This window comes from Gymnodraco acuticeps, unplaced genomic scaffold (genome assembly GCF_902827175.1).
Source record: "Gymnodraco acuticeps unplaced genomic scaffold, fGymAcu1.1, whole genome shotgun sequence".
NCBI classification, from domain to species: domain Eukaryota; kingdom Metazoa; phylum Chordata; class Actinopteri; order Perciformes; family Bathydraconidae; genus Gymnodraco; species Gymnodraco acuticeps.
Genome location: NW_022990549.1, coordinates 449,051 through 476,676, shown reverse-complemented (window position 1 = coordinate 476,676; position 27,626 = coordinate 449,051). Strand labels below are relative to the sequence as shown.

The 27,626-nt window shown below is 41.6% G+C and overlaps 1 protein-coding gene across 1 annotated transcript in view; it reads left to right on the top strand.

Moving 5' to 3' along the window:
- sptbn1 (spectrin, beta, non-erythrocytic 1) overlaps positions 1-27,626 on the top strand; it is a 116,755-nt gene that overhangs the window by 25,464 nt on the left and 63,665 nt on the right. Inside the window, exon 2 of the mRNA XM_034227378.1 lies at positions 15,751-16,081. Coding sequence (XP_034083269.1) covers positions 15,913-16,081 — 169 coding nt within the window. The 5' untranslated portion in view covers positions 15,751-15,912. The remainder of the gene's footprint in view (positions 1-15,750; positions 16,082-27,626) is intronic.

The window sequence follows — 27,626 nt, the reverse complement described above, 5'->3', positions numbered from 1 at the left end:
AGCAGGGCTGCAGTTTGAAAATATTCCTATAAACAATTCATCTGTAGATGTGTAAAAGAAAGTGTATAACATAGTGCCTAAAGTTGTAAAAATAGTTAAACATATATTGTTCCCAAAAAACGAGTCCAAAAGCAAACATTTTCAGTGTTTATTTGATATATAAAAAAAGCTGAAAATCGTTGTCACATAGAAGCTGAAAATGATTGCTCCTTTTACTTGATACAAATTAAACCGATTCATTTATTAATGTTCTTCCTATACATATTTTAACTAATAAATAAAGTGTATAAGTCAAACATCACTTTCTAATAGCTAATAGGATAGATAAGTGTAATAAAATATTGTTATGGGATCCAAATCCCTAAAAAATTACATTTGTTTTGGAAGTTAGTTTTCTCATTTTTATTCACCTTGATTGTTCCTTTATAAATTATTATAACACACTATCATCCTTAGTTAGTATTTGGATCAGCATTTGCTCTCTGGTCTCTTTGTCTCAGTTAATCGGCAGAAGACGTCTCGCCTCAGTGAGTAAATGTGACCACATGACTTATTGATGGCTTCAGCTTCACTTTGCTTTCTCTCGCTCTGCTTCGCTGGAGACGGGGGTCTTATCTCAGAATCACGGCACATTGAATCTCACAACTTTAATGATGCACACTTTGAACCTGGAGACATCATGTGGATTATATCACAGACTTACTGCCTTATCCTCATGAAATAACTACAATTAACACACTATTTGATATGCGGTTGGAAGTTAGGGTTTTTAATAATGTGTCAAACTGCCTGGATCACATGGTCTCCAATGGAAGATATCCAGTTACACCTCATGTTAATACCAGATGGAAACGGCCTCAGTTTTTCCTCTTGTGTGTGTTTTGTGTCATTTCCCCCCCCCCCTCTCTCTTTATCTGTAACATTCACATATGTGCTGGCTCGCCCTCTCTGGCTCTGTGAGTGTGATCTCATCCCCTCCGACTGCTGACACAATCCTCTGCTTTCAGCCCTTTATTCCCTCGCCCTTTTGTCGTGTGTGTGTGTGTGTGTGTGTTATTCTCACACATGATGGAGCAGAGAGGCCCCGGAAACTGACTGAATGGTTTTAGCTCATCCAGCTTCACATCCTGGATACACTTAGATCTTTGTGTACGTGTGTGTGTTGGAGTGTGTCTGTGTGTTATTGTGTATTTCTGAAAGTAACCTGCAGGGGCTTTCATTAGCTTCAGTAACTTTTTTGCATGCTCAGTATTTTGCGTTTGGACTTTGTTAAATCTCTTGAATTCAATCTCGAACTTCAGATCTTTTGAGAATAAAAGAGGAAGCATATACTCTCAGGTATCAGGCAGAATATGTTTTTTTAATCAAATGCAAATCCTTTAAGGAATCATGTCACACTTACCTTGTTTCTTTGTATGACTAAAACAAATATGAATATGCAAATGTACAAACATTTCATTTCCTTATTTATTCTAAGGTTTGCGTGTAAATATCGTTCCATGTCTGGACTGTAAGTGGTTGCAAAATGGAGTTACCTGTAGTAACATTACCTATTTGGATTTTCGATCAATGGTTAATATTTAGCAATAGGCGCTTTCACACTGCTGTACTTTTCCCACTTTGGTTTCGATATAGTTCTGAAATGTTGCGTTCACACCAAAAAAATCCGGAACTAAAATTATTTTTTGGAAAAAATTAGAACCTTTTCACCCCCTTTTCAGTCCCTGCTATGGCGCGTTTCCACTGCAGCGGGGTAGCCCCGTTTAAGCGTCCCTAAGCGTCCTCGCTCTGGCCTCGGGCTGCCTCACTGGCCGTCCGAGGCCGTGGCGCATTTCCATTACAGTTTAGGACCTGGGGTAGCAACGCAGTGTAGGCGGGGCGATCGGCTTTGTTTTTGTTCACATTTCGAGTTGTTCCGTCGAGCTCCCGCTGGATTTTATCATCCCCAATGAGATGTAGGAACGTCGTCACCTCCTCGGTCGACCACGGTGTGCTTTTCTTAGAAGTAGCCATTTTTGTAGCTCCTCCGTTTACAAAATGCTGTGTATAAAAATGCTGCAAGCTTGCTTCTAGATATATATGCGACGCTAGGGATGAACTCGCGCGCAATCTTGTGACGATTCTCTCTGACCAATCAGCAGTCGAGAGTGTTGACGTCACTAGTTCAGCCCTGGCCCTGGTCTGAGGGAACCACGATTTTATGAGGCCGGAAAAAGAGGGAAAAAGTACCCGCTGGCCGGTACTAGGCTATATGGAAACGCCACCAAAAACCGGCCTGGCCGCTTGAGGACGGTTAAGGACGCTTAGACGGGGCTACCCGCTGCAGTGGAAGCGCGCCATTAGAGAGCAGGGACTTTCGTGGGAGAAAAAGGTTCCTCTGTCTGATTGGCTGGGCGGATTGCAAACCACGGCCGGTAAAACTCAAAAAAAGTTTTGTGAAGCCGCCATTTTATTATCCTCGCATTAGCATTATTAGCATTAGCCCAGCACACAAACGCAGAGAGACTAACTTATGGCAACACAAAATAAAACATGGGAGCGGTGGAGATGAGGAGGTGTCGGCGTTCTGGCGATTTACTCGGAAGGCTTCAGTAGAAGCTGCTGGGAGTCCCAGCAGCTTCTACTGAAGCCAGTCCCCAACTCCGGGGACTTCCGGCCAGGGACTCCGGGTGGCAGTATACGCCGTGAAGTTGTTTGCGGCCTGCCAGTAAACCCAAAGCAGAAGAAGAAGAAGTGACGTCATTTGCCTAATCCTCCCTCAGAGACTTATTCCGGTGTGAACGCGATCCGTACTTCATGAGAACTAAAGAGTTCTCATGAACCTTTTGTGGGAAAAGTACTGCGGTGTGAAAGCGCCTATTATGAGTGAAAAAGGGGAGACGCCAAGACATTTTTTCAACAAAAAAAATAGAGCATCATTCTGTTACAAACAGGAAATCATTTGTTTATAAGACGAGTAAGCACTTTTCTTACTTTAAATCACAAAAGATTGATGATAAAATGCATTTAAAGTTTTCAGTTAGTGCAGCTTTAAATCAAATAACGTGTAATTAACCTACAAGTCATCAGCAACACCAATGTAGTTTTTAAAACAAAATGTATTCCAGACTGTGAAACTGCTTCATCCGAGAATATTTTTATTTTGGTAACTCCAGAGATCAGACTTTTTTATTTTGTGTCGTTATCGACCCCTGTGAGTGATTTGAGCTGCGGGCGCGTTTCATTGTGTCTGATGTGATGAGGCAGCTGTGGGTCCAGTTTCTGCTCCACTGTGTCCTCTGATGGAGGACAGAGCGCACACACACAGAGAAATGTGGACACACACGCACACACGCACGCACGCACGCACACACGCTCTCAGTCTGCTGAGGCTGCACACTTCTCTGATCTGAAAAACATGCAAAATGATCTCATTTAAAACATCTGCTGCTGTAGAGACACAGTCCAAGTGTTCACATGTGATGCAAAAAGTGTATCTTAACTGTAGTCAAACGCTGAGTTTGTTTTCTGTCAGGTTTTTATTCGACCTAAGACTCGGGCTACTTCTGCTTCTCACATTTGAGAGTATTAATGCTATTTCATAAGTAAGCCAGTAAAATTACATTTCTTTTTATCACAAATGTAATCAGTTCATTGGGCAATGAGTCAATCGACAGAACATGTATTAGTCGAAGACTCGTTTTTCATACACATGTCAAATAGATTTTTTCCAGAAATATTTACTTCAACTTTTTCTTTTTATAAAGTACGGTTTATAGAGAGCTTCACGCAACCCAATGTGCATTTGATAGAGAAGACATGCAATGCAGAAGATAGAATAGGTGTGAAATATGTAGATATTGCTTTTCTTTGTGTTGTATCAGTTTAAGTGAACATCTTTGGGCTTTGGACTTGTAAATCAGGAAAGGTGACGTCAACGTCGTAGACTTTCTTTCACTATTTTATGACAATTTATAGAACAAACATTTACCAAACTGATCTAGAGAGAAAAGGGAAGCATTTTAGGGAGATTTTGGATGTTCTGCATGACACAAGAGTCGACATCAGTTTTTTGCTTTGATTTAGAAACTTTTTAACGGCATTTCACTAAATGAGAACAAGAAGGAAAAGTCATATATTTTAGAAATTGGTTTTCACAAATGAACTGTGTGTGTGTGTTCCATTGGACAATTGATTTATCAGTGTAACCATGGCTACACTAAATGCATTAGCAGTTAACCTTCTCAAATAACCTAATTAAAGTGAGCAGTGACGCCGACAGTCCTGCAGACCTTTACAACTGTCTGGAGGGTATATTTTATCTGCAGCATGCATTTATTTAATATTTGCTTTTAGAGAGAATCAGCCAAAGCAACATCCTTGATAGCTTCAACAAAAAGTGCTTTAAATCCGCCTTTAAAGTCTTTTGGTGGAGCAGGATGCAGAGAGACGTCAGCTGCAGTGTTTTAAAATCTAAATCTGCTGTAATTACACAGGAAGAGCTGTGATTGTTTTGTCTCTTTGTGATTGGCGCACAGATTCATGTGTCACTCTGCCTTTCTCATAACAAAGCTGACGCAGGGGGATAATCACACATCTGTACTCTGTCATTTTAACAAACGCTGTCAGAGGATTCAACAGGAAGAGAGACAGAAACCTGCCGCTCCGGCTGCAGATTCATCTGATGGTTAGAGGGTTAAAAGGTCTTTTAAATTAACATGTGAACAAATTATTTTAAAAAAGGTCTGCCGATGTGCCTCTGAGCTCGTGTTTTAGTCTGAAACTCAATGACAAAAAGACAAACTGTGGCACATTATAGTTAGTGGTTTATGTCACTGTGCTATCATTTGTGCTAACACATTGTTAACCTATGTCTCCGTGGCTAACGTGGCTAGCATGACATCCCTGGTACTTGTTGACGACAATGGGCTGATCTGATTGGCTCAAACGTGGGTACACCCGCCAAAAGATAAATGACATAATTATAGGTAATTGTTGTAGTGGATGTTGGTGCGTAGTTTTATCTCTTCTGGCTCCATGCTTATTGGTGTTCTGGGTCGGATCCAGCTGCTGGTTTCTGAAGGGACTTTTTTCTTAGGGATGTTTGATATGTTGTTTTACACATCTGAGGAGCCAGGAAAACCATGTTAGGAGATCTGACTGACACCATATTGTCCTAGAGAGCTTCAGAATGACTTCAACATTAACAAATCCAAATCATTAACTGAATGAAAAGAAATGAAGACAGTTCCCGTGTTTGTATTCTGTGTCTTTTTCTTTTTTCAGGCTACCAAAATGTAACCTTAAACCATCAAGACCAAAAAACACAAACTTTAAAAAGGGATTAACGCCTTTCAAGTGGCCTGTCTATCACTAGGCAGCCCCGCCATACCCTGCTTTATAGAGAGGCGAAGTCCCGCCAATCTACTTCCGACCCATGGGACCTTATTTCGGAAAAAGTATGTATTGAAGTCAATGGAGAGAGAAAACTTATCTTTCGATCCCGTTTGAATTGTGCCACGAATTACACATATGATGTTTGTCAATCTTAAAAAATTATTTCCGTGTCAAAAAAGTCACAGTTTGTCGTAAAACTGTTGAAATATAAGACTATGAAAAATACGCAACTAGAAAGACTACAAATCCCAGAATCCCGGCTCCGCATGCTGGCTCTTAGGAACCGACTAACTCCCCTTGTGTGTATGTGCAGCTCTCAACATGCCCAGACTTGGAGTGATTTATCTCTTTTAATACTTTTCGCCTCATTCTGAAAGAAAGAAGTGAAATATTCCATCGTGACGACCGTCTTGGTGTGAGACGGGAGATGTAGTTCATTGAGCGGTTTCACACCAAAAAAAAGTGTTACTTCACATTTTTACGACAGATTTAAAAAAAATGAACTTGCAAAATTATCTTTTAAATTGACAAACATCATATATGTAATTCGTGGCACAATTCAAACGGAATCAAAAGATAATCTTTCTCTCTCCATTGACTTCAATACATACTTTTTCCGAAATAAGGTCCCATGGAGGTCCACCGGAAAGGGAGGGACTTCACCTCTCTATTGTCTATTTTACTTTAATTGGAAGCATTATTTACATTACATTGCATCTAGCTGATGCTTTTATCCAAAGCGACTTACAATAAGTGCATTCGACCAGGAAGATACGACCTTGAAGAAAACAGAATCATATAAGTACATCAGGTTTCATAGAGCCAAACATTTCAAGTGCTACTCAACTGGCTTTAGATAAGCCAGCCCTTTATTACTATATAAGTGCTTTGTTAATAAATCTATCGCTCGAAGTGGAGTCGAAAGAGATGAGTTTTTAGTCTGCGCCGGAAGGTGTGTAAGCTATCTGCTGTCCTGATGTCAATGGCGAGCTCATTCCACCATCTTGGAGCCAGGATAGCAAACCCACGTGTTTTTGCTGATGGGAACTTGGGTCCCCTTCGCAGCGAGCTGTTTGGTTGATGCAGAGCGGAGTGCACATGCTGGGGTGTACGGTTTAACCATGTCCTGGATGTAGGAAGGGCCAGATCCATTCGCAGCATGGTACGCAAGTACCATTGTTTTGAAGTGGATTCTAGCAATTACTGGAAGCCAGTGAAGTGAAATTTACCATTTGAACATCATGCTGTATTGATGTAGACTTGAAAACTAAAGATTTAGACGATGAACTTGCAAAGGAAAATATTTACTGAGGTAATAAATTAAGTGAGACGTCTGCTCCTTTCCTCATAGACTTCTATACAAACCTGTGGAGTCGCCCCCTGCTGGATATTAGTGAGAATGCATTGGCTTTACTTTTCAGATTCATAATGTGGTACCACTATAACTAGGTAGTCAGTCATTATCCAGAATAGTTTTCTTCTGAAAGGTTTTCTCATTTTTGTTTTTTTATTCAGGGTCCCTGATATACTGCCCCCTGCTGTTTATTGGTGTAAATACATATCATGGATATAAAGAATGAGGACACACCATTGACTGTATAGGGACACACACACATCCAGTCCTCTTAAGGGAAACACGATACTTATTATATGATTCAAATCTGAAAATGTATCTTTCGCCAGCGTTTTGATCTCCATCGTTCAGACGTTGATCCACTGTGTGATGCAGTTTGAGTTTGATGGTGTCGGGTCAGATAACTGCTGCTGCCCTACATGGCTCTGAGTGGCCTACATAACGCTGCCGAGAGAAGGGTGATGGATGACTTCCTCCTCTTCACATGGCCTAAATATACATGTACACCTGTGTGTGTTTGTGTGTGCGTGTTTTCTTTAAGGAACTCTTCAGTGAAGGTTGACATACTTTGAAGGTTGAAATCTGATCCGTAAATGAAAAGACTCGAGTAGTTGATGAAAAGTGAATGTCCTTGAACACGGATGCTGTAAATCACTTTGGATAAAAGAGTCTGCCAAATCCATGTAGTGTATTAAGAATATGAATTGTTTAGAAAGAGGAGAGGAGGAGGAGAGCTTTAATTTTAAGCTCTCTGTGACCCAGAAATCCTGTGTGGGGCTGTCATTGGCTGGAAGCAGACCTCGAAGTACAATAATATCTGACTATATTGACTTAAAGAGTCCTCTCCTGCTGATGTTCAGGTGTATATCAGTATGTAGTGTCTCTACTTTAAAGAGTCCTCTCCTGCTGATGTTCAGGTGTATATCAGTATGTAGTGTCTCTACTTTAAAGAGTCCTCTCCTGCTGATGTTCAGGTGTATATCAGTATGTAGTGTCTCTACTTTAAAGAGTCCTCTCCTGCTGATGTTCAGGTGTATATCAGTATGTAGTGTCTCTACTTTAAAGAGTCCTCTCCTGCTCATGTTCAGGTGTATATCAGTATGTAGTGTCTCTACTTTAAAGAGTCCTCTCCTGCTGATGTTCAGGTGTATATCAGTATGTAGTGTCTCTACTTTAAAGAGTCCTCTCCTGCTGATGTTCAGGTGTATATCAGTATGTAGTGTCTCTACTTTAAAGAGTCCTCTCCTGTTGATGTTCAGGTGTATATCAGTATGTAGTGTCTCTACTTTAAAGAGTCCTCTCCTGCTGATGTTCAGGTGTATATCAGTATGTGGTGTCTCTACTTTAAAGAGTCCTCTCCTGCTGATGTTCAGGTGTATATCAGTATGTAGTGTCTCTACTTTAAAGAGTCCTCTCCTGCTGATGTTCAGGTGTATATCAGTATGTAGTGTCTCTACTTTAAAGAGTCCTCTCCTGCTGATGTTCAGGTGTATATCAGTATGTAGTGTCTCTACTTTAAAGAGTCCTCTCCTGCTGATGTTCAGGTGTATATCAGTATGTAGTGTCTCTACTTTAAAGAGTCCTCTCCTGCTGATGTTCAGGTGTATATCAGTATGTAGTGTCTCTACTTTAAAGAGTCCTCTCCTGCTCATGTTCAGGTGTATATCAGTATGTAGTGTCTCTACTTTAAAGAGTCCTCTCCTGCTGATGTTCAGGTGTATATCAGTATGTAGTGTCTCTACTTTAAAGAGTCCTCTCCTGCTGATGTTCAGGTGTATATCAGTATGTAGTGTCTCTACTTTAAAGAGTCCTCTCCTGCTGATGTTCAGGTGTATATCAGTATGTAGTGTCTCTACTTTAAAGAGTCCTCTCCTGCTGATGTTCAGGTGTATATCAGTATGTGGTGTCTCTACTTTAAAGAGTCCTCTCCTGCTGATGTTCAGGTGTATATCAGTATGTAGTGTCTCTACTTTAAAGAGTCCTCTCCTGCTGATGTTCAGGTGTATATCAGTATGTAGTGTCTCTACTTTAAAGAGTCCTCTCCTGTTGATGTTCAGGTGTATATCAGTATGTAGTGTCTCTACTTTAAAGAGTCCTCTCCTGCTGATGTTCAGGTGTATATCAGTATGTAGTGTCTCTACTTTAAAGAGTCCTCTCCTGTTGATGTTCAGGTGTATATCAGTATGTAGTGTCTCTACTTTAAAGAGTCCTCTCCTGCTGATGTTCAGGTGTATATCAGTATGTAGTGTCTCTACTTTAAAGAGTCCTCTCCTGCTGATGTTCAGGTGTATATCAGTATGTAGTGTCTCTACTTTAAAGAGTCCTCTCCTGCTGATGTTCAGGTGTATATCAGTATGTAGTGTCTCTACTTTAAAGAGTCCTCTCCTGCTGATGTTCAGGTGTATATCAGTATGTAGTGTCTCTACTTTAAAGAGTCCTCTCCTGCTGATGTTCAGGTGTATATCAGTATGTAGTATCTCTACTTTAAAGAGTCCTCTCCTGCTGATGTTCAGGTGTATATCAGTATGTAGTGTCTCTACTTTAAAGAGTCCTCTCCAGCTGATGTTCAGGTGTATATCAGTATGTAGTGTCTCTACTTTAAAGAGTCCTCTCCTGCTGATGTTCAGGTGTATATCAGTATGTAGTGTCTCTACTTTAAAGAGTCCTCTCTTGCTGATGTTCAGGTGTATATCAGTATGTAGTGTCTCTACATGTCTCCATGCTTTAATGTTCAAAAAGCTCTTTATTGTTCTCATACTGCCTGTGCTGCATCACCTCTTTTCACCCTCTGTCTGAAACCAGAGCCCAGTCTGCTCTGATTGGTTAGCTGGCCGGCTCTGTTGTGATTGGTCAACCGCTTAGAGATGTCCCGCTGCTTATCCAATCACGTACAATGTGTTGGAGGGCTAGCCAATAGACGCGTGAGTGTTACATAGTGATGTCACTAGGCCACAGGGACTATTTTTGTTGCTGTTTTTCTGTCTTTAAAGTCGCAGACTAGCCGGATAATTCAGGAAAGGAGACGAAGGCCACACATGAAAAATAAAATATTTAAAATATATCTAGGCTCATGTTTTCACACCTCTTACAGGCAGATAGTGTCACACATATAGATGCAACTTTCCCGGGCAAGCGCTCCCCATCTGAAGAAATATGAATGTTAATATCTGACTTTATATAACTGCTATATTTTACAGAATTGTACACAGTCAGAGCTGCCATCTTTCTGAACCGTCATGCTATGAAAATGCCCGAAAGACTAAAAAACCTTTTAACAACCACACAAAAGCCACCGGGGCCTTTATTCCTGACAATGTGACGCTTTAGAAATACACTTTTTTTGATTAAGTGCTTTAAGGTTACATGTGAACACAACAGCTTTTGGAGTGTGTAGGTGTGTGTATGTGTGTTAAGCAGAATGTAGGCGTGTGTGTATATGTGTGTTAAGCAGAATGTAGGCGTGTGTGTATATGTGTGTTAAGCAGAATGTAGTGTGTGTGCTGCGTGGGAGTTTTAAACGCTGTTCGGGACTCTGCAGGGCCTCGGTTGCCATGGTGAACAATTGATACTTGAATTGAAATATTGTGAAGAATCGCTATAAATACGGAGAGTTAAAGACACGCACAGGATGAGAGCCGTCTGTTTTCCCATCTGTACGAGTGACAGCTCTCCATGCACGTCTTTATTTCTGGAGATTCTCTGACCCTTACTCCAATAGTTGTATCAGATGGCTGAAGTCAGATGGCTGAAGTCAGATGGCTGAAGTCAGATGGCTGAAGTCAGATGGCTGAAGTCAGATGGCTGAAGTCAGATGGCTGAAGTCAGATGGCTGAAGTCAGATGGATGAAGTCAGATGGCTGAAGTCAGATGGCTGAAGTCAGATGGCTGAAGTCAGATGGCTGAAGTCAGATGGATGAAGTCAGATGGCTGAAGTCAGATGGATGAAGTCAGATGGCTGAAGTCAGATGGCTGAAGTCAGATGGATGAAGTCAGATGGATGAAGTCAGATGGCTGAAGTCAGATGGCTGAAGTCAGATGGCTGAAGTCAGATGGCTGAAGTCAGATGGATGAAGTCAGATGGATGAAGTCAGATGGATGAAGTCAGATGGCTGAAGTCAGATGGCTGAAGTCAGATGGCTGAAGTCAGATGGCTGAAGTCAGATGGCTGAAGTCAGATGGATGAAGTCAGAGTTTTGGTTTCTTTCTCAGCTTTCGTTGGTTTAATTGTTGCCTTTTTATTTCTGGTTTGTTCACTTTCTCATTGACTTGTTTCAAAGCCAGGAGCTGTATTCATGATGTCACATGGGCTGACTGCTCACACATCCATTGGCTGATCATCCTGCATCATAAACGTATTACATAGAGATTAAATATAAGATGTAATACAAACCTAATTGTTTGTGATAAAGCAGCATAAATGTCCTTTGATCGGGGTTAACAGATCAGGGGGAATTACACACGTGTATTGAATCATCAGGCAAATGAAAATCTGGTAACATGGACTTAAAGCAGATTTGATTTATTATCTCTTGAGAAAAAGGGAATGTTTGATTATTATTTATCACTATATGGTCACCGGGAAAAGATTTTCTAAAAGCTAGTTATACTTAAAGCAGCAGAACTGAGTACACGTGGTACTTGTGTTAATATAAGGCAGTTGTGGTGATCTCCTTTGCATTTGGTTTACATTATTAAATTCACAAAAATACATATATTTAACTAGCATCAATCAAGCTATTCTCTAAGTCACATAAAGGAGAACCAGCAGGACAACTGATGCCTGTGCAGGCTGACAGTCAAGTGTTATATCTGGTGTTTGTAACACAGGGGGTCCGCGGGGTCTTAAAAAGTATTAAAAGTTGCTAAATCAATTTAGCGAAAATGAAGGCTATTAAAAAGTATTAAACGGCATTTTCCAAGGTGTTACATTTTGTAGCTTGTCTTCAATAAGTATATAAATTGTCCAAAGAGGTTGTGTTCTACCGTCTGCCTGAATGTAATCATGGCGTAGGTGTGTAGTGTGATTCTGTGTAGTTTATTGATGGCATCCCGTTGGGTTTGACGTCATCTGAACAGGACATCGCGCGCTCACTGCTTGATAGCGCGAAGCTCCGTTTACGCCGGTTGTTAAACAACATCGTTATGGGGAAAAGCAAGTCTGCGTCCAAATGGTTGGAAGATAAGGAGGAAGGACAATCAATACTGTATAGTCAATGTGAGGTAAAGTGTAACCGGTTAAAACTCCAAGTGGCGATGAGGTCTTAAAATGTATGGAAAGGGTCTTAAAAGGTCTTACATTTGACTTCAGGATTCCTGCATACACCCTGTAACACTAATAATCAACCAGAAACATGTCATTTATTCAAGAGAATGTATTTAATGGAGAAAGTTGTTCCTCTCTCCTCCTGATGTGCAGTGTTCATCCCTCAGTTCCCTGCAGTATCTCTGTTGGGTAAACCGTCTCTGAAACTCTTCCTGCTGTCAGAGAAGTTTCTCCTCCAGCCGAGCGTCTTTGTGCCGCTGTCTGCAGCCTGACAAGTGGGCGCCCACACAATGCATGCTGGGACAGCGGTCACCATGGAGACGTGTGCTTTTGACTTGATAATGTCCGTCTTTCACTGTGAACTGGAAGGGCGGAGAAAAGGGGAAGCGATGCAACGTAATTCACTGCAGATTAATAATGAAATGTGTGTGAGAGAGTTTTCACTGCAGCAACTTCTGCTGGGGGAAAATGACCACTTTTAGTTTTGAGAACAATGACATTTCTTACCATTTTGATTAAATCCAGAGACGGGGGATTGAGAATATGTTGCATCACAACGCAGCACAGAGCGTTGATAAGAGCTGCCGGATGCTGAGGGTGAGAGAGGTGGGAGGAGGAGGACGTGGGCGAGAGAGAAAAGCTTCACGAGATGCTGGATAGATGATCGGAGAGAAATGGAACTGGAACATTAACTCTGGTTTCTGTTTTTAAAGTTAGACACATAGATTTTCTTGCAAATCATACGTTTTATGAGGCTGCAACTAATAAATGTTTTCATTATAGTGTCATATCCAAATGACTTTCTCCATTTTTCTCCTTTCTTGATCAAGTGAAATCCTTCATATTGAACTTGAACATTTCATTTACTAACTAATAAATTGAATAAATTCATTTTCAAAAGATACATTTCTCACTTATCATTTCAAGTACTATATTTTAATACAGTCCAAATCTAAACCATATCCAACATTACTTTAACTAGATTGCCCTGGATGAAGATGAAAAGATGTGCCCTCCTGACATTAGTTGTTTGTTTTCTGCACTGATTCAGGGATTCATATTGTTAGAGGAGCACAGAAACATGGCCGACAGACGTTTGTTCACGTCTCTACAGACTCTGTCCGTTTCTCAATGTCGAGTACACCTGCTGCAGAGCCACTATTTCAAGTATACTACGTCATCGAGTGGCGCCGAATGCTGGGCATTTAAACAGTCCTTCGGCCCCACTCGATGACGTAGTATACTTGAAATAGTGGCTCTCTACTCGACATTGAGAAACGGCCTCTCTCTCTCCTCCGGTCTTATTTCTCTGCAGACTCTTCGCCCTTCCTCTCTACACGACGACATGGTTTTCAGGTCGAGTGTTGCCTCTAACTTCCTCAGTGTCATGCGTCTGTCTGTGGTGACTGTGAATGTGCTGCAGCAGCCATCAGCTGATCAACAGAGAAATCCATCGATGTGATGAAGCGATAGTTTGTTTTAAAGCTCAAGCAATCAATATTAAACGTAGGGTTGTTTTGAAGTCTGACTTTGAGGGCCTCCCCCCGGCAAAAAAACATGTTTCTAAAACACCTTCCCCACGGGATGCCCCACTTTCCCAACCCCTATATGAGTAACAATTAAAAGATCAATGCAAAATGATCAGTTTTCTGTTTTTACTATTTACACTTATGGCTGAGTATGGATTGGTTTAACACCTCAAATGTTGTACTACATTTTGAATATGTCACATTTGGTTCTGGAAACTGACATTTCTCATTCTTTCTTAAACTTAAAGCCATTATCATTCACATAAAAATTGTCCAGAGATTAAGATAATACCAGCGTTAAAAGAAACCCTCTGTTGAAACAGTAAAAATGTGAAAGAGCAAGTCGCTCAGCTCACCATCCTGACATGACACACTTTCTAAAAACTGGGTGTGTGTTGTCATGACTCCATGGCTGGTGTGTGTCCATGTGTCTGTGTGCTTAATTGCTTCTGAATGAGTGCACATTGTGTTAGCGTCACTCAGGCAACACACACACACACACACACACACACACACACACACACACACACACACACACACACCACACACACACACAGCCAGGGTCCCAGTAGCAGCGTATTTTTAGCGCAGCAACACAAGCAGCTCCAGCCTGACTGGTTGTCAGTGTGTATCCCTGCATATTTTGGACTCTGCAGGTCTTTCATTCTGCAGCAATATTTTCATTGGTCTGTGGGAACACTGTTTTACTTTTTAATGCAGCTTTCCACACCTCCTCTTGTCCCTCTATGGACGTGTTTTACCTCTAAGACATCCACTGACATGTTCAGGATGAAATCATGTCGAGGCTGAGATGTGAGCGATGCCTCTGAGCTGCTGAGGTGTTTTTCTGCCCACTCATGGTGCTGCTTGCTGACTGCAGGATCAGAACTGACTCTTGGTGCTGAGTCGTGCTGCTGACTCGCTGCTCTCTGTTTGTTCAGACTTTTACAGTGACAGCGAACGCACCGCATGCATTTTGAAAAGCAGTCGATAAAGAGTGAGTCACACGTTTTACTGACGGCAACTCTTACACTGCTGCATGTAAAAACACCTCATAATATAATCGATTAACAGTTCAATGCATCGATGATTTATATTTTTGGTTTAGTTAATATCCAGGTTTTCACAACCTGCTGAGTGACAAAGAGTAAAACCAACATTTGTCATCCAAACTTAGTTACCAAATAATTGCAATGTCCGGTTATCCAGAGGTTTATCATCAGAAATCCTTCTACCTGTTTCCGTGCTTCACCTGCTGCCTCCTGCATCATTTAGCACAGTGTGTATAATTATACATCACACTGTCATTAATACATTTAATGAGCGTACAATATTCATGAATTCCTAATCATTATGAATGATCTTGAGACTCTGATGATGCATCATTTTGTTAACATGCTAATTAAACACTCAGCTGTTTCCTGCCTACTATAATATTTCAATGAACTCTATATTAGATGGACTCTACAGGTGATTCAATATTTTACTAATAAATAGCATCGTTAAACTTCCCCAGTTTATTCCTTACATTAAAACAGATATTTTTTGTATTACAAGTTTTATAACACATGTTGTTTGAATATGCAAATGAGGCTGTTTACTTTTGGTGAATTTGGGAGAAATCTACAGACAAAAATAGACAAACGAGTGTGTGTGTGTGTGTGTGTGTGTGTGTGTGTGTGTGTGTGTGTAGTATCGTGTTGTGAGCAGTGGAGGGCAGCAGCCTCTCAGTTTACAGATAAACTGACTGTAGCTCAAGAGGCAGGCTGCAGCCAATCACAGAGCAGAGTGACAGTCACATGACCCTCACAGCTGTGCAGACTTACTTTCATCCAGTTTAATCTTTAACAGAGTAAATGTTCTGAATCAGTAAAGAGACGTGTGAGGTTAACAGCCCGATGCTTACATACAGAACATTGCAATTCATTTACAATATAAATATATGATGTTTTTGTCTGTCATTCTTTTAGTTTGTAGTTGATTTGTACAGTTTATAGTCCCACTATATACTGTTCATTGCGACAGCAGATGTCTATCTGCAGATACAATCCAGACACCTGTGTTATTGTCTCTTCCTTGAAGCACATTTTCCCCAAGTTGTCTTACCCAGCTCCATACTTTATTTTATTTTGGCTGCAATGAACTTAATCTGCTATCATAATTTGCACTTCTGTTGCCCCTCCACTAACCCTTCCTCTCTTTCTGTCTCTTTTTTTTAATCTCTACAGCTTTTAGACGATCGTCTCGGCCTGCCACTCAGAGCCGGTCTGAGATAGAGAGTGTGTGTGTGTGTGTGTGTGTGAGGCCGTGTGTGAGGGTCCCGTCCCTGAAGGACTCGGACGCAGCATCATCATCCTCAGCGTGGGGGGTGGAGTCGCAGCGAGGTCGTCATGACGTCGGTGGTGGTGGCGGAGTTGGAGCACATGGAGGTCCAGCAGCAGCAGCAGCAGTTCAGCAGTGACGGCGTCAGCGTCAACAACCGCTGGGACGCCGACGACTGGGACAACGAGAACAGCTCGGCGCGACTCTTCGAGCGCTCGCGCATCAAGGCCCTCGCAGGTAGGACCACCACAAACACATGATGGATGAACGGGTGAATGTGTGATGGGGTTTCAGTCCTGCTGTTTGGATTCAAGATTCGATACGATAATACATTAATGGTCAGATCAAGTCTGAAATGTGACTCGCATCACAGCAGCTCCATGTGTAACATCAACATGGACAAATATCAAGACACAATACATGAAAAACACACAACAAACATTTAACATAACAGAACAATCGCTGAGAGAAAATATGCTCAAAGAACCTTTAGCTTGCATTTGATCTGGATTCAGCTCTGTAGGATTGACTGGAGCACAAAGGATGCTTCCCCCTGAATCGAGGGACCCTGTATCTCCCATTAGATGGTAGTAGCAGTTCATATTCTCTGTTCAGAACATGGTTTGGGTCCGAGATGATGTTGTTGAAAAGCCTTATTAGGTTGTTATGATAGGCTGAGTCATAATGTCTCTGACAGGGTTGACCAAGGCTTTTATTCAAATTAAATCAAGTTTTATTTATATAGCACATTTATAAAGATTTTTGGTCGAGCCAAAGTGCTGTATATAAAATAAAAATAGCCTACAGTAGAGACACTTTACAGCAAATACAACAGCACAGATTGTTCAGAATATCAGTATGAGAAAAACGACACCCTCTGTCCTTAGACCCTCTGTCCTTAGACCCTCTATCCTTAGACCCTCACATCGTACAAGGAAAAACTTCCAGAGAAAACCCACAGTTTAAGGGGAACATGGGAGAAACCTCAGGGAGAGCAACAGAGGAGGGATCCCTCTCCCAGGACGGACAGACGTGCAATAGATGCCGTGTGTAAATCGAAGAGATAATACATTTTACAGCATATAAGACCGAATGTTAGGAAATGCATGTGTCTGTAATAAGAAGATTAATCCACGAGGATGTCAGCTACAATCCTGTGGAAGCCATCAGGGAAGCAGCAAGACGAGACCCAAGGCAGGACCGCAGAGACAGGTTCAGCCACGACCCGAAGTCCACGACTTAATCCAGAACTCAGGATGGAGGATCCAAGACACAGGACTACAGCAAGAGGATCAGCCTCGACTCCGGATCCCGGCGTAGATATAGATACAAAACAAGAAGAAAGATTTGGCTGGGTTAATCGGAACAAGAGAATACACAGACACAGACAGAGAGGGAAAAGGTCATTGGATAAAAGTTATTCTTGATAACCCTCTAGAAAGATCTCATGAACTTCCCCACCCAATCTATCAAGACCCGAGCAGTTCTATTAGATATAGGATAAGAAACAGAGATAGAGATTGTTGTCATGTGTGCATTAGCTACAGTGTAGATATGACAATGAAAATCTTAGGTCACAGGCTCCTCCAACAGAGCAACACAATAACACAGATAATAGTGCAAGTAAATAGAAATAAAATAGAATAGAAATAGTGCGGACAAAGTTAAATGCACGCAACGAAAAGTAAACAAACACTGAAATAAAGCGGGAAAAAAGGCAGAGTTGGAGAGGAGCAAAAAGACGCGGCAGCCATCTTAACAGGGATTCCTCGAAGAGGCTGAGATGCCTTTGAGATTCAATGAGGCCAAGCGTTGGTTGAGTTCGTTAAAACACACACACCTGACACAAACACACACATCAAGCACACAGAGAAATAGGCCTCTTCTGATGGGAAACCTCCTGTTTGAAATGTTTAAACGACTAATTCACAGGTCTATTCCTTTCAATTATTAGCTTGAAGTGCTCATTCTCATTGTCATTTAGTTGTGCATCAGGTACATGACTTGCAGAGTGGTTTTCAGATGACGCCCTGCTTTAGAAACACCTGGAAAAACATTTTAAACACATCCTTGTTTATGTTTTACTTTGCTGAACATGTGGCAAACCTGAAGATATCTTTTGTCAGGTTTTATCTTGTCTAAAAAGGTGTTTCTCTGATTTAAAGTGAGATTTCAGACCTGGTTGATTTGGAGGTTAACTTCATGTAATCCTGGATCAGGTTACAGATTAGAAACCAGATGTAGATACGTTCTCTGATGTCTGTGTGAACTTGTTTCTTTCGGTGTGTGTGTGTGTTTTGTATTTGCTCTGCGGGGGCAGTCTTCATGGTTTCTAAAGGCCCTGACACACCAAACTGACACCAAAGAACACGTCCCGACGGACCTGATTGTTGTGTCGCCTCACGTCTCCTGCGTCTTGGCCAAACAGTCACACTGGAACACACCGCAAAGACTTCAGCCGACGGCCAAGTAGCACGTACGAACGGCGCATGCGTGAGTGGCAATAACTCTCCTTACCAGCAGGCGGCGGTAGTGTGTATTCGTCATTCAAAAGAGGCAACCGGAAGACAGACTGCGTGATATATATACAAACAAAAAATAGCGTGCGTTCCATTTTCACCCTCGTCCATCAGACTGTTTCACATAACGACTTATCGAAAACATATTTAGTGCGGTACTGGAAAATTAAAAATAATAGCCGTCTGTGTGTGCCTTCGTAACTTCCGTTTCGCTTCTCATGCACTGATTCGCTAAGCTGAACAGCCAATCGGAGTGATTTATTTTGCCGACAGCCTTTTTCCGACATATATATAAACACTAGATGACTCACCCGTGCTGCTGGCCAATGGAGACCGACGTTGCCACATGGCGGCCATCTTGCCACAGGCAGCTCGCTCATTCATAACATTATGTCTATGGTGCACTATTGAAATAACCGTAGATTGCTCAATTTTCAAATGGTTTGGTTTGTTATAAACATCAAATATTTAGTTATGATACTGCATACTTATAATTATAATCATTAACTTTTTTTTTTCAACATGTCTTGTTGTCTCCTGTATCATAGCCATGCTAATAACGTTTATAATAAACCAAACCGCTTGTAAATCAGTCAAGATTTCAGCGAGTTAAGACTATTTTTGTGCAGATCACTCACCTCACAACAGCTGTAGCAGTAGTTGTTGACTGTGGCAAGATGGCCGCCGGTGAGCTACGCTGGCGACTCCCCCTTGAGCCATCTAGCCTTTATATATATCTATGTTGCCGACAGCCTTTCAACATGTTGATCGGGAGCGGAAGGTGTCGGCACGGCCAATCTGAGTAGGGCGACAGGACGCTCATCGACGTAAGATGTAGGTTCAGAGAGTTTGTGTAAACATGGAGAACAATGAACCCTTTGAACACCAACTGAGACAATCAGCTGTAGGAAGGAGAATAGGAAAGGAGACTTTTGTTTTTCTCGGCGTGGGACAGTTAGACTCCAGATTCACACCTGTTGTTCATCAGGAGTTAACGAGGGCTAACGAGGCTCTTTAACGAGCTCCAGGCCTTTTACACTTCGGCTCCACTGTTTCACACCAGAGGAGATGTGAAACACTTTCATCTGCGTCTGCCAGATCGTAACTCTGATCACAGTCTGCCTTTGTTTCTGGTCTACCTGCCTGCTTGCTTTCACTTTTATTTATTATTGGCTAGTTTTTATCAGCTCATTGATGTTTTAACTTGTTTGTAATTGTTAGTGTTTGTTAATCTGTTTCTCCATGTACAGTCTGCTTGGTATTAGTAGCCCCTTGAGGGATTAATAAAGCTGTTTCGCAATTTTTTAATCGGGGTCCTCCGCCAGTGGGAAGTGGTTCTTTACCTGATACAAACCACAGAAGAAGAACTCACCAGCAGTTAATTCACAAAAATAAGAGCATGTCTAATCCAAGAGTTAAATCAAACACTTGAATGCATTCATGACTTACAAGCGACTTCAGTTTTATACTCCTTATCCAAAATCAGATGTATTTGATTATATGTGCGGAAATGAATGGAGCTCTTCTTCTTTGGTGCTTTAATCAAAACAAACGATTCATTTTTGTGTAACTTTATCACAAGATCAGAGGGAATCTTGGAAATCAGGTGTAAAATAAGTTATTTCCTGTGTGTGTGTGTGTGTGTGTGTGTGTGTGTGTGTGTGTGTGTGTGTGTGTGTGTGTGTGTGTGTGTGTGTGTGTGTGTGTGTGTGTGTGTGTGTGTGTGTGTGTGTGTGTGTGTGTGTGTGTGTGTGTGTGTGTGTGTGTGTGTGTGTGTGTGTGTGTGTGGTGTGTGTGTGTGTGTGTGTGTGTGTGTGTGTGTGTGTGTGTGTGTGTGTGTGTGTGTGTGTGTGTGTGTGTGTGTGTGTGTGTGTGTGTGTGTGTGTGTGTGTGTGTGTGTGTGTGTGTGTGTGTGTGTGTGTGTGTGTGTGTGTGTGTGTGTGTGTGTGTGTGTGTGTGTGTGTGTGTGTGTGTGTGTGTGTGTGTGTGTGTGTGTGTGTGTGTGTGTGTGTGTGTGTGTACCTGCAAAAACATAACTAACTGTTCAAACAATTCCCCAAACACACACAGGAATGTGACAGATACCTGCTCTGGATAATAACAAATTAAAGATGTATTCCTGAACTGAATAACACAAACACACAACTACACACAGTCCAGACAGAAAGAGTGTGTGTTTTCAGACTTCAACCCAGGGGAACACAGCTGTGGACTGATATGTGTGTGTTTGATATATTGTCATTGTTTGTTTGCTGTTCTGACATTTCTTTATATTTGTGTGTGTGTGACTCTATATCTGTCTGCCTGCTGTCTTTACTCTGAGTAGTGTTCCTCTTCACTAAATAATGCATACCACTGTTAAATATGCAGGAGAAAGCTGTGTGTGTGTATCTTTAAATGGATGAAGGCGGAGCTTCTGTTTCCTGGTGGCGACTGTTTTAAGTAATGATTAGTAAAATACTTCATAAAAAACACCCATCACAACTAGGGATGGGTATCGTTTGAAATTTATCGATTCCGATTTCGATTCCGGTTCTGCTTATCGATTCCGGTTCTTATCGATTCCCCGTTTCGATTCCAAAATTGTAAAATAAAGAGGTCAAACGTTTAGATAACAAAAATATATTTATTCTTAAAAGCTTTAACTGAAATTGTTACTAAAAAATATACATGCAATACAAATGTATTGCACAATAGCTGTGCTTTATTTTAACTGAGCTATGCCTGTGGCAAGCTATTAACAGGCATTACACTTTGCCTTTTCTTTTTCTTTCTTAGTGTAGTGGAGCCTCACTTCAGAGTGTTTACCGCGACCTATCTTTGGTGTTATGAAGTGACTGAGCTCGTGAAATGTCTACGGGAGGGCGGGGGAGCATCGCTGCGGGGCAACTGTGGACCTCTGTCGCCTGTCAGCGCAATTTATATGATGCCGTTTAAAAAAATGAAGGGCGGTGCCGGCCGTCAGCGTACCGAGCCGGCCGTCAACGGCCCGCTGACGACCGGCCGTTCTGTGATTCTCCAGGTCCGCCCTGTATTCCACCGGGTCACCGCAGCACCGCGGTGCAGACGGACCCGCTGGAATACAGGGTCTACCGCGTTTAGGAACCGTTAAGCAGAACCGAAATTGTGTATTTTGTATGGGTACCCGGCATTTTCTTATCGGTTCTCATCTGGAACCGAGTTTCGGTTCCCAACCCTAGTCACAACTAACAAACACTATTCAACACTCATTCATGGGAAACTAAAATGCAACTTGATGTATAAAGATTGAAAGTTATTATTAATACTTTTCTATCCAATATATTTCATTTACGTTCAAGAGAGACCTTGTGTAGCTGCGTTACGAATGAAACAACACTCACAATATGTAACACAGGTGGATAAATAATACAACCCAATATTCGCCGATAAATTCATTTAACTTTTTTTTGATGATCACAACTTGTTAAAACCTATATAGAGCAGATAGTATGAAACAGAATGTTATAAACTCTGTAAAAAAGAGGATTGATGTCAAAACTGATCCTTATTGAGGGTTCAGGCTCTGTTTCTATGCTCCATACATCCACTGTGTGATCAGTGTGTGATCCGTGTGCGAGTGTGGGAGAGTGTGTGTATGCCTTTCTTCTTCTCTTCCTCCTCTTTGCAGCCTCTTCCTGTCCGTACTGAGCTCAGCAGGCTGGAGGATGTGTGACGATGACATTGAATTAGCGCTGTATGTGATACTGGCTGAGAAAAGTGTGTGTGTGTGTGCGTCCATCGTTTGATTACAAAAACAGTCTTTGTTTCTGCTGTTAATGTACTGAATACCAGTTTGTGTGTGTGTGTGTGTATACAGTTGAAGTGTGTTACGCCTCCATATGATATCCTGGGAAACCAAAAACCACGGGTCACCATGGCAACACAGACAGATCTACTTACAGTGAGGCAGAGGAGACAGAAGGAGTGTGTGTTAGTGTGTGTGTCAAAGGACTCTGACACTAAATAAAACTGCAGTACACTAGAATAGATGGACCCAACATTTCCCCTGCATATTCATTTTGTATTTGTACAATTTTATCAAAATATGGACAGATACATCTTTCTGGCAATTGTTGAAGCTCTCGTAGAAAAAACACGTTTTCCATTTAAAAAAACTAGTTTTTTCTCTGAGTCAAAGGCAGTTTATTAAATCACTACTAATTCATTGTTGGTTTAAAGTAAATGTGACGTTAATAAGTATGAGTAACAATGAGTAATAAAGCAGAGGAGATGTTTAAGAAAATGTGGACTGGAGCTTTAATGCGAAAATCACTCAGCCGCTCAATAATTAGAACCAGAAACAGTCCAAGTCCCCCACAGAGAGACACACACACACACACACACACACACACACACACACACACACATACACACACACGTATGTGTGTCACTTCCTGTTCGGAGGGCCAGATGGAGGAATGCTGGGAATGTTGGTGTGTCGGGTTTTTCTTATGTGTTATTGAATGTTTTAAAAAAACATCAGAGAAAGTGAAGAAGCTTATAAGAAACTCTAAACTTAGTAATACAAATATCACACAAAAAAGAAAATATACAACAAAATTAATTAGTAAATAGAGTATTGAGAAACATTTTATTATCCTTATTTCATAGTTTACTTTCAGTTTGGATTTATTTATTTTATTTGTTTCGTTGATAGGGGCAGTGCAGCTCATCAAATCTGATGTTAAAATGCCAAAGTTATTAGAAATACCAGCAATTCCCAGCTATAGTCTCCTTGCCAAAGCGTTATAGTAACAATATACATGTACAAGTACAAACAGGGCCGGTTCTAGCCAATTTGATGCCCTAGGCGAGATTTTAGCTTTGAGACCCACTGAGATAACTTAGACTGAAGTTAACTATCTAAACACTCAGAGTCCTTTACCTCACTGAGCCTCTCAGCCTCCACCCTTGTTGTAGAAACATCTTCTTCTTATATCCGTTAGCGCAGCTAGCACCAGATGCTAATAACAACAGCGCCGGTACCGGTGCGCCCTCTCTCTCCCTCGCTCACTCGCACTTTGGTTGTGAGCTGCGGGTGCCAGATAAGCCAACATCCCCCACTTTCATCACTTACAGCGCCCATCGTACGGGGCAAATGAAACGTGTAACCGGGGTTACATTTACTTAATTATGAATGTTGTTACATCTAGGACGAAAATTAGGATGAGCACCAAAGGTCAAAAATGTTTTTTTCCCTCCCAGAGCTACCAGCGCAGCGCCCCCCAGATCTGGCGCCCTAGGCAACCGCCTAATCCAAAAACCGGCCCTGTGTACAAATAAACAATATACAAGTTAAGGAAGATAAAATACATCCCAGTTGGCCATAAGTTATAGTTTGAGAGGTCAAGACCGTAAAAAAAAGTGAGCAGGAAGACGTCTCTCATCACCAGACTGTTTCTCCTCCAACATGGCCGCTGCTGGCTGCCCTGCTGTTGTTGTTTGCTGCTCTGACCTCACAGGAATGTGTGTGTGTGTGTCTCTGTGTGTGTCTGTGTGATCAGGAGGGTGAGGCAGCGAGTCGGTGTGAAATTCACCACTGCAGCGCCACAAGTTTGAACCCTGAACGCACCACCAGCACATCAGCATGATGTAACATCTCATCATTAAATGGCTGCAGAAAATATATAAAATGAATCTGGGTTATATGTTTCAGCTGCAGCTTTTCACTGGCAAATTGTAACAAAAAATAGGACAACAAATCAAAAAGCAACATTACATTTGAAAGGGATTAAAGGGAAATTAAAGCAATTGTTCACACAGTGACAAAACATCCAGCAGAAAGTCCACTTTAAATCTGTTTTTTACTACTGTACAATGCTAATGCTAAAAATGTTTCCTGTAGTGTTACTTTTGTCTCGGTCTAATTGAATCCCCAGTAAGGTAAGGTACGTTTATTTATATAGCACATTTTCAGGGCAATTCAAAGTGCTTTGGTGCTAAAACAAGTTAAAAAGACTTCAGGGTAAGCAGATGTGAAAAGTAATATTTTTAACCTCGACTTAAAAGAACTCAGCGTTGGTGAAGACCTCAGGTTTTCTGAAATGTTGTTCCATCTGCGGGGAGCATAACAACTAAAAGCAGCTTCGGAGTGTTTGGTTCTGAGCCGGGGAACAATGAGTTAGCTCCAGTGTGAGTAGAAACCCTCTCAGGAAGCGTTCATTCCCGAGGCGTGTGATTGCGGTTCGGCTGCATGAAGGGTGCTTTTGGTTCGTTGTCGGGGTCACCCTGAGGGCCCGAGCCACGAGGAAGCCAGATGACAGTGGAGGGGGTGTGGGGGGGGGGTTAGATGATCAGAATGCAGTCTGAGGACAGAACGTGTGGTCATGTTAAGAATGTCTGCAGAACATTAGGTTCAAGATTCAAGGCTTTTATTCAGTCATGTGTGCATAGCTACAGTGTAGTTACGACAATTACATGTTATGTCACAGGCTCCTCCAACAGTGCAACACTATCAAACAGATAATAGTGAAAGTACAAATAAAATAGAATATAAGAGGAGAGAGCTTAAATGAAAGTTTCAAGGCTTTTATTGTCATGTGTACATAGCTACCTTCTGGTAGAAGATTCAGGGTTCCCAAGAGCAGGCTGAACCGCTACAAGCACTCATTCCTACATATGTCCATTACGCTTCTTAACATTCACATGAAATGAAATGTAGTCAAATGTAATGAAATGTACTTTTTAAATGTTGGCCATGAGGGGTTGTGCAATAGGTCGCCATTGTCAGTATGTGCGTCTGTGTATTGTGTTTGTTCAAACGGTGTATGACTGATGATATGTGTGTGTCTCTTACGGCCTGTCCACACACAGGCATGAAAAAAATCTTGAAAAATAATCTTGATGCTGGGCGTGTCTGAAGCTTGGCGATTTCACGCGACCAACAACCAATCACATGAATCTCCCGCCCCCGACATACAAAGCAATAGCAAAGTTAAAACGAAGTAAACTGGATATAAAATCCCCAAACAGGCGAAAACCTACCAGTTTCACCCACTGTCTCTGCCACCTCCCTCCATGCCTGGTTCCTCCGGTTTGTATCCCGGTAAATAGTTCTGGTCGTAAAGAACCGGGTGATTTGCTACTGTAATTTCTCGTTTGGAATATGAGGAAATGAACTGCGGTCTGGCTCTCCCAGCTTGCACGCGGTTTGATTGGCTTGCGCTTGTACTGGCGGGATTTGCATAAACGGGATTTGATTGGCTGATGCCAGCTTCGAAAACATCGGGAGAATCAAAAGTTGAACATTGCTCAACTTTTGATGCTCACGATGCTTGCAAAGCCATGCTCCGCTCCCCACAATGCAGTTCGGCGAAGATTCAAAATCTTCTACGTCACCCCATTCAAGTGAATGGGCGAAGCTTTGAAAGATTGTTTTCATGCCTGTGTGTGGACGGGCCGTTAATGTCTACTATGTTTGTATATGTACATGTATGCGGAACTGCAGGACGGAGTCCAGAACAAATGTCCTTACTGGGACAATAAAGTATATCGTATCATACAGTGTAGTTGTGACATTGAAATGCTTAGGTCACAGGCTCCTCCAAAAGTGCAACACAATAAAACGGATAATAGTGCAAGTAAATACAATAAAATATAATATAATATAAATTGTGCCAAATAGTCTATATACAAGTAATTGGAATATTGATATATATATATATAAGTTGCAAACAGTGTTTACCAGTCCTATGGCCTGTGGGAGGAAACTGATTGAAGAGACGCTCCTAATATTTCTATCAGATGTAGAAATATTCCCCTCATCTGCTGCCTGTTAGCTGTGACCCCGACATTTGACCTCTGTTTTGAAGCTGGTTCTACTTTTCATTTGTAACTAACCAGGAGGAAGTTTAGATGTCAGATGGTCAACTCAGCGTGACCTCAACGACTAACTATAAGTGAAAATATGACTGCGATTAGATATTCTATCCTCAAGGTTCTCTCCTTATGTAACTCTCAAACACATCCTGTGGCCTATTTCACAAATGTAACCTTGTATCACCCGGTGGAAATGGGTTAGAGCCCTGTAGAAGGCAAGTGGGTGCACATTGAGATAGAAGTGTTCCTCCACATTGTGTCATTTTGTGTAGTTTCTGACCTGAAAACTCAGTTTTTTGGCCTTAAGCCTTCATGCAGACAGCGCTTTAGGTCACTCAAAACTGAGCTTTTGTAAAAGTACTTGCAAGGAGGAAGCTTCTCAAAAACTCCCTTTTTAAGTGTTGATGGTTAAATAAATAAAATAGTAAAATAGAGGTACATAAAAAAACTATTTAATGCAGAAAAAGACAACAAGATTATGAGTATGAGTCAAACATTTGATGCCAGAAAAACATATTTAGATGTAATAGTACGCTCTCAAATTGTCCTAAAAATTACATATTTCTTTAAAAAGTGGTCTAGAGGTGTGTGTGTGTGTGTGTGTGTGTGTGGTGTGTGTGTGTGTGTGTGTGTGTGTGTGTGTGTGTGTGTGTGTGTGTGTGTGTGTGTGTGTGTGTGTGTGTGTGTGTGTGTGTGTGTGTGTGTGTGTGTGTGTGTGTGTGTGTGTGTGTGTGTGTGTGTGTGTGTGTGTGTGTGTGTGTGTGTGTGTGTGTGTGTGTGTGTGTGTGTGTGTGTGTGTGTGTGTGTGTGTGTGTGTGTGGTGTGTGTGTGTGTGTGTGTGTGTGTGTGTGTGTGTGTGTGTGTGTGGTGTGTGTGTGTGTGTGTGTGTGTGTGTGTGTGTGTGTGTGTGTGTGTGTGTGTGTGTGTGTGTGTGTGTGTGTGTGTTGTGTGTGTGTGTGTTGTGGTGTGTGTGTCCGCCCCACCCCCACCCCACCCTTTGCTCTCATGTTATCTGTGAATAATCTACATCAGTGCACTCCTTTTGTGAGTCAAAGGGAAACAGACTGGGTTGGCGCTCTTTTTAGCCGGAAGATGTTGTGATTTAGAAAGTGAAAATCGGTGACTTTTTAAAAGAAAAGTGCAGGTGTTTCCTCTCAGAACTAGGAGGGGAAATCCTCCCGATCACTATAGGCTTGTAATGATTGTACATTTTGAGTTTAATTTTATTGAGTTTTTAAAGAAGATTATTTGCATAACTAAGATTTTGAAAGGAAAGTTTTCGAGATTTGGTTGTTAGTTTAATGCGTATCTCTTCCATTTCCTTCAATCGTTGTGTATTTCGTCGTGCAGTTATTTCAGGGTCTTGGATATTTCTTCCATGTATTGTCTTTGAGACGTGACCTCTGACCTTTTACCTCCTTGCT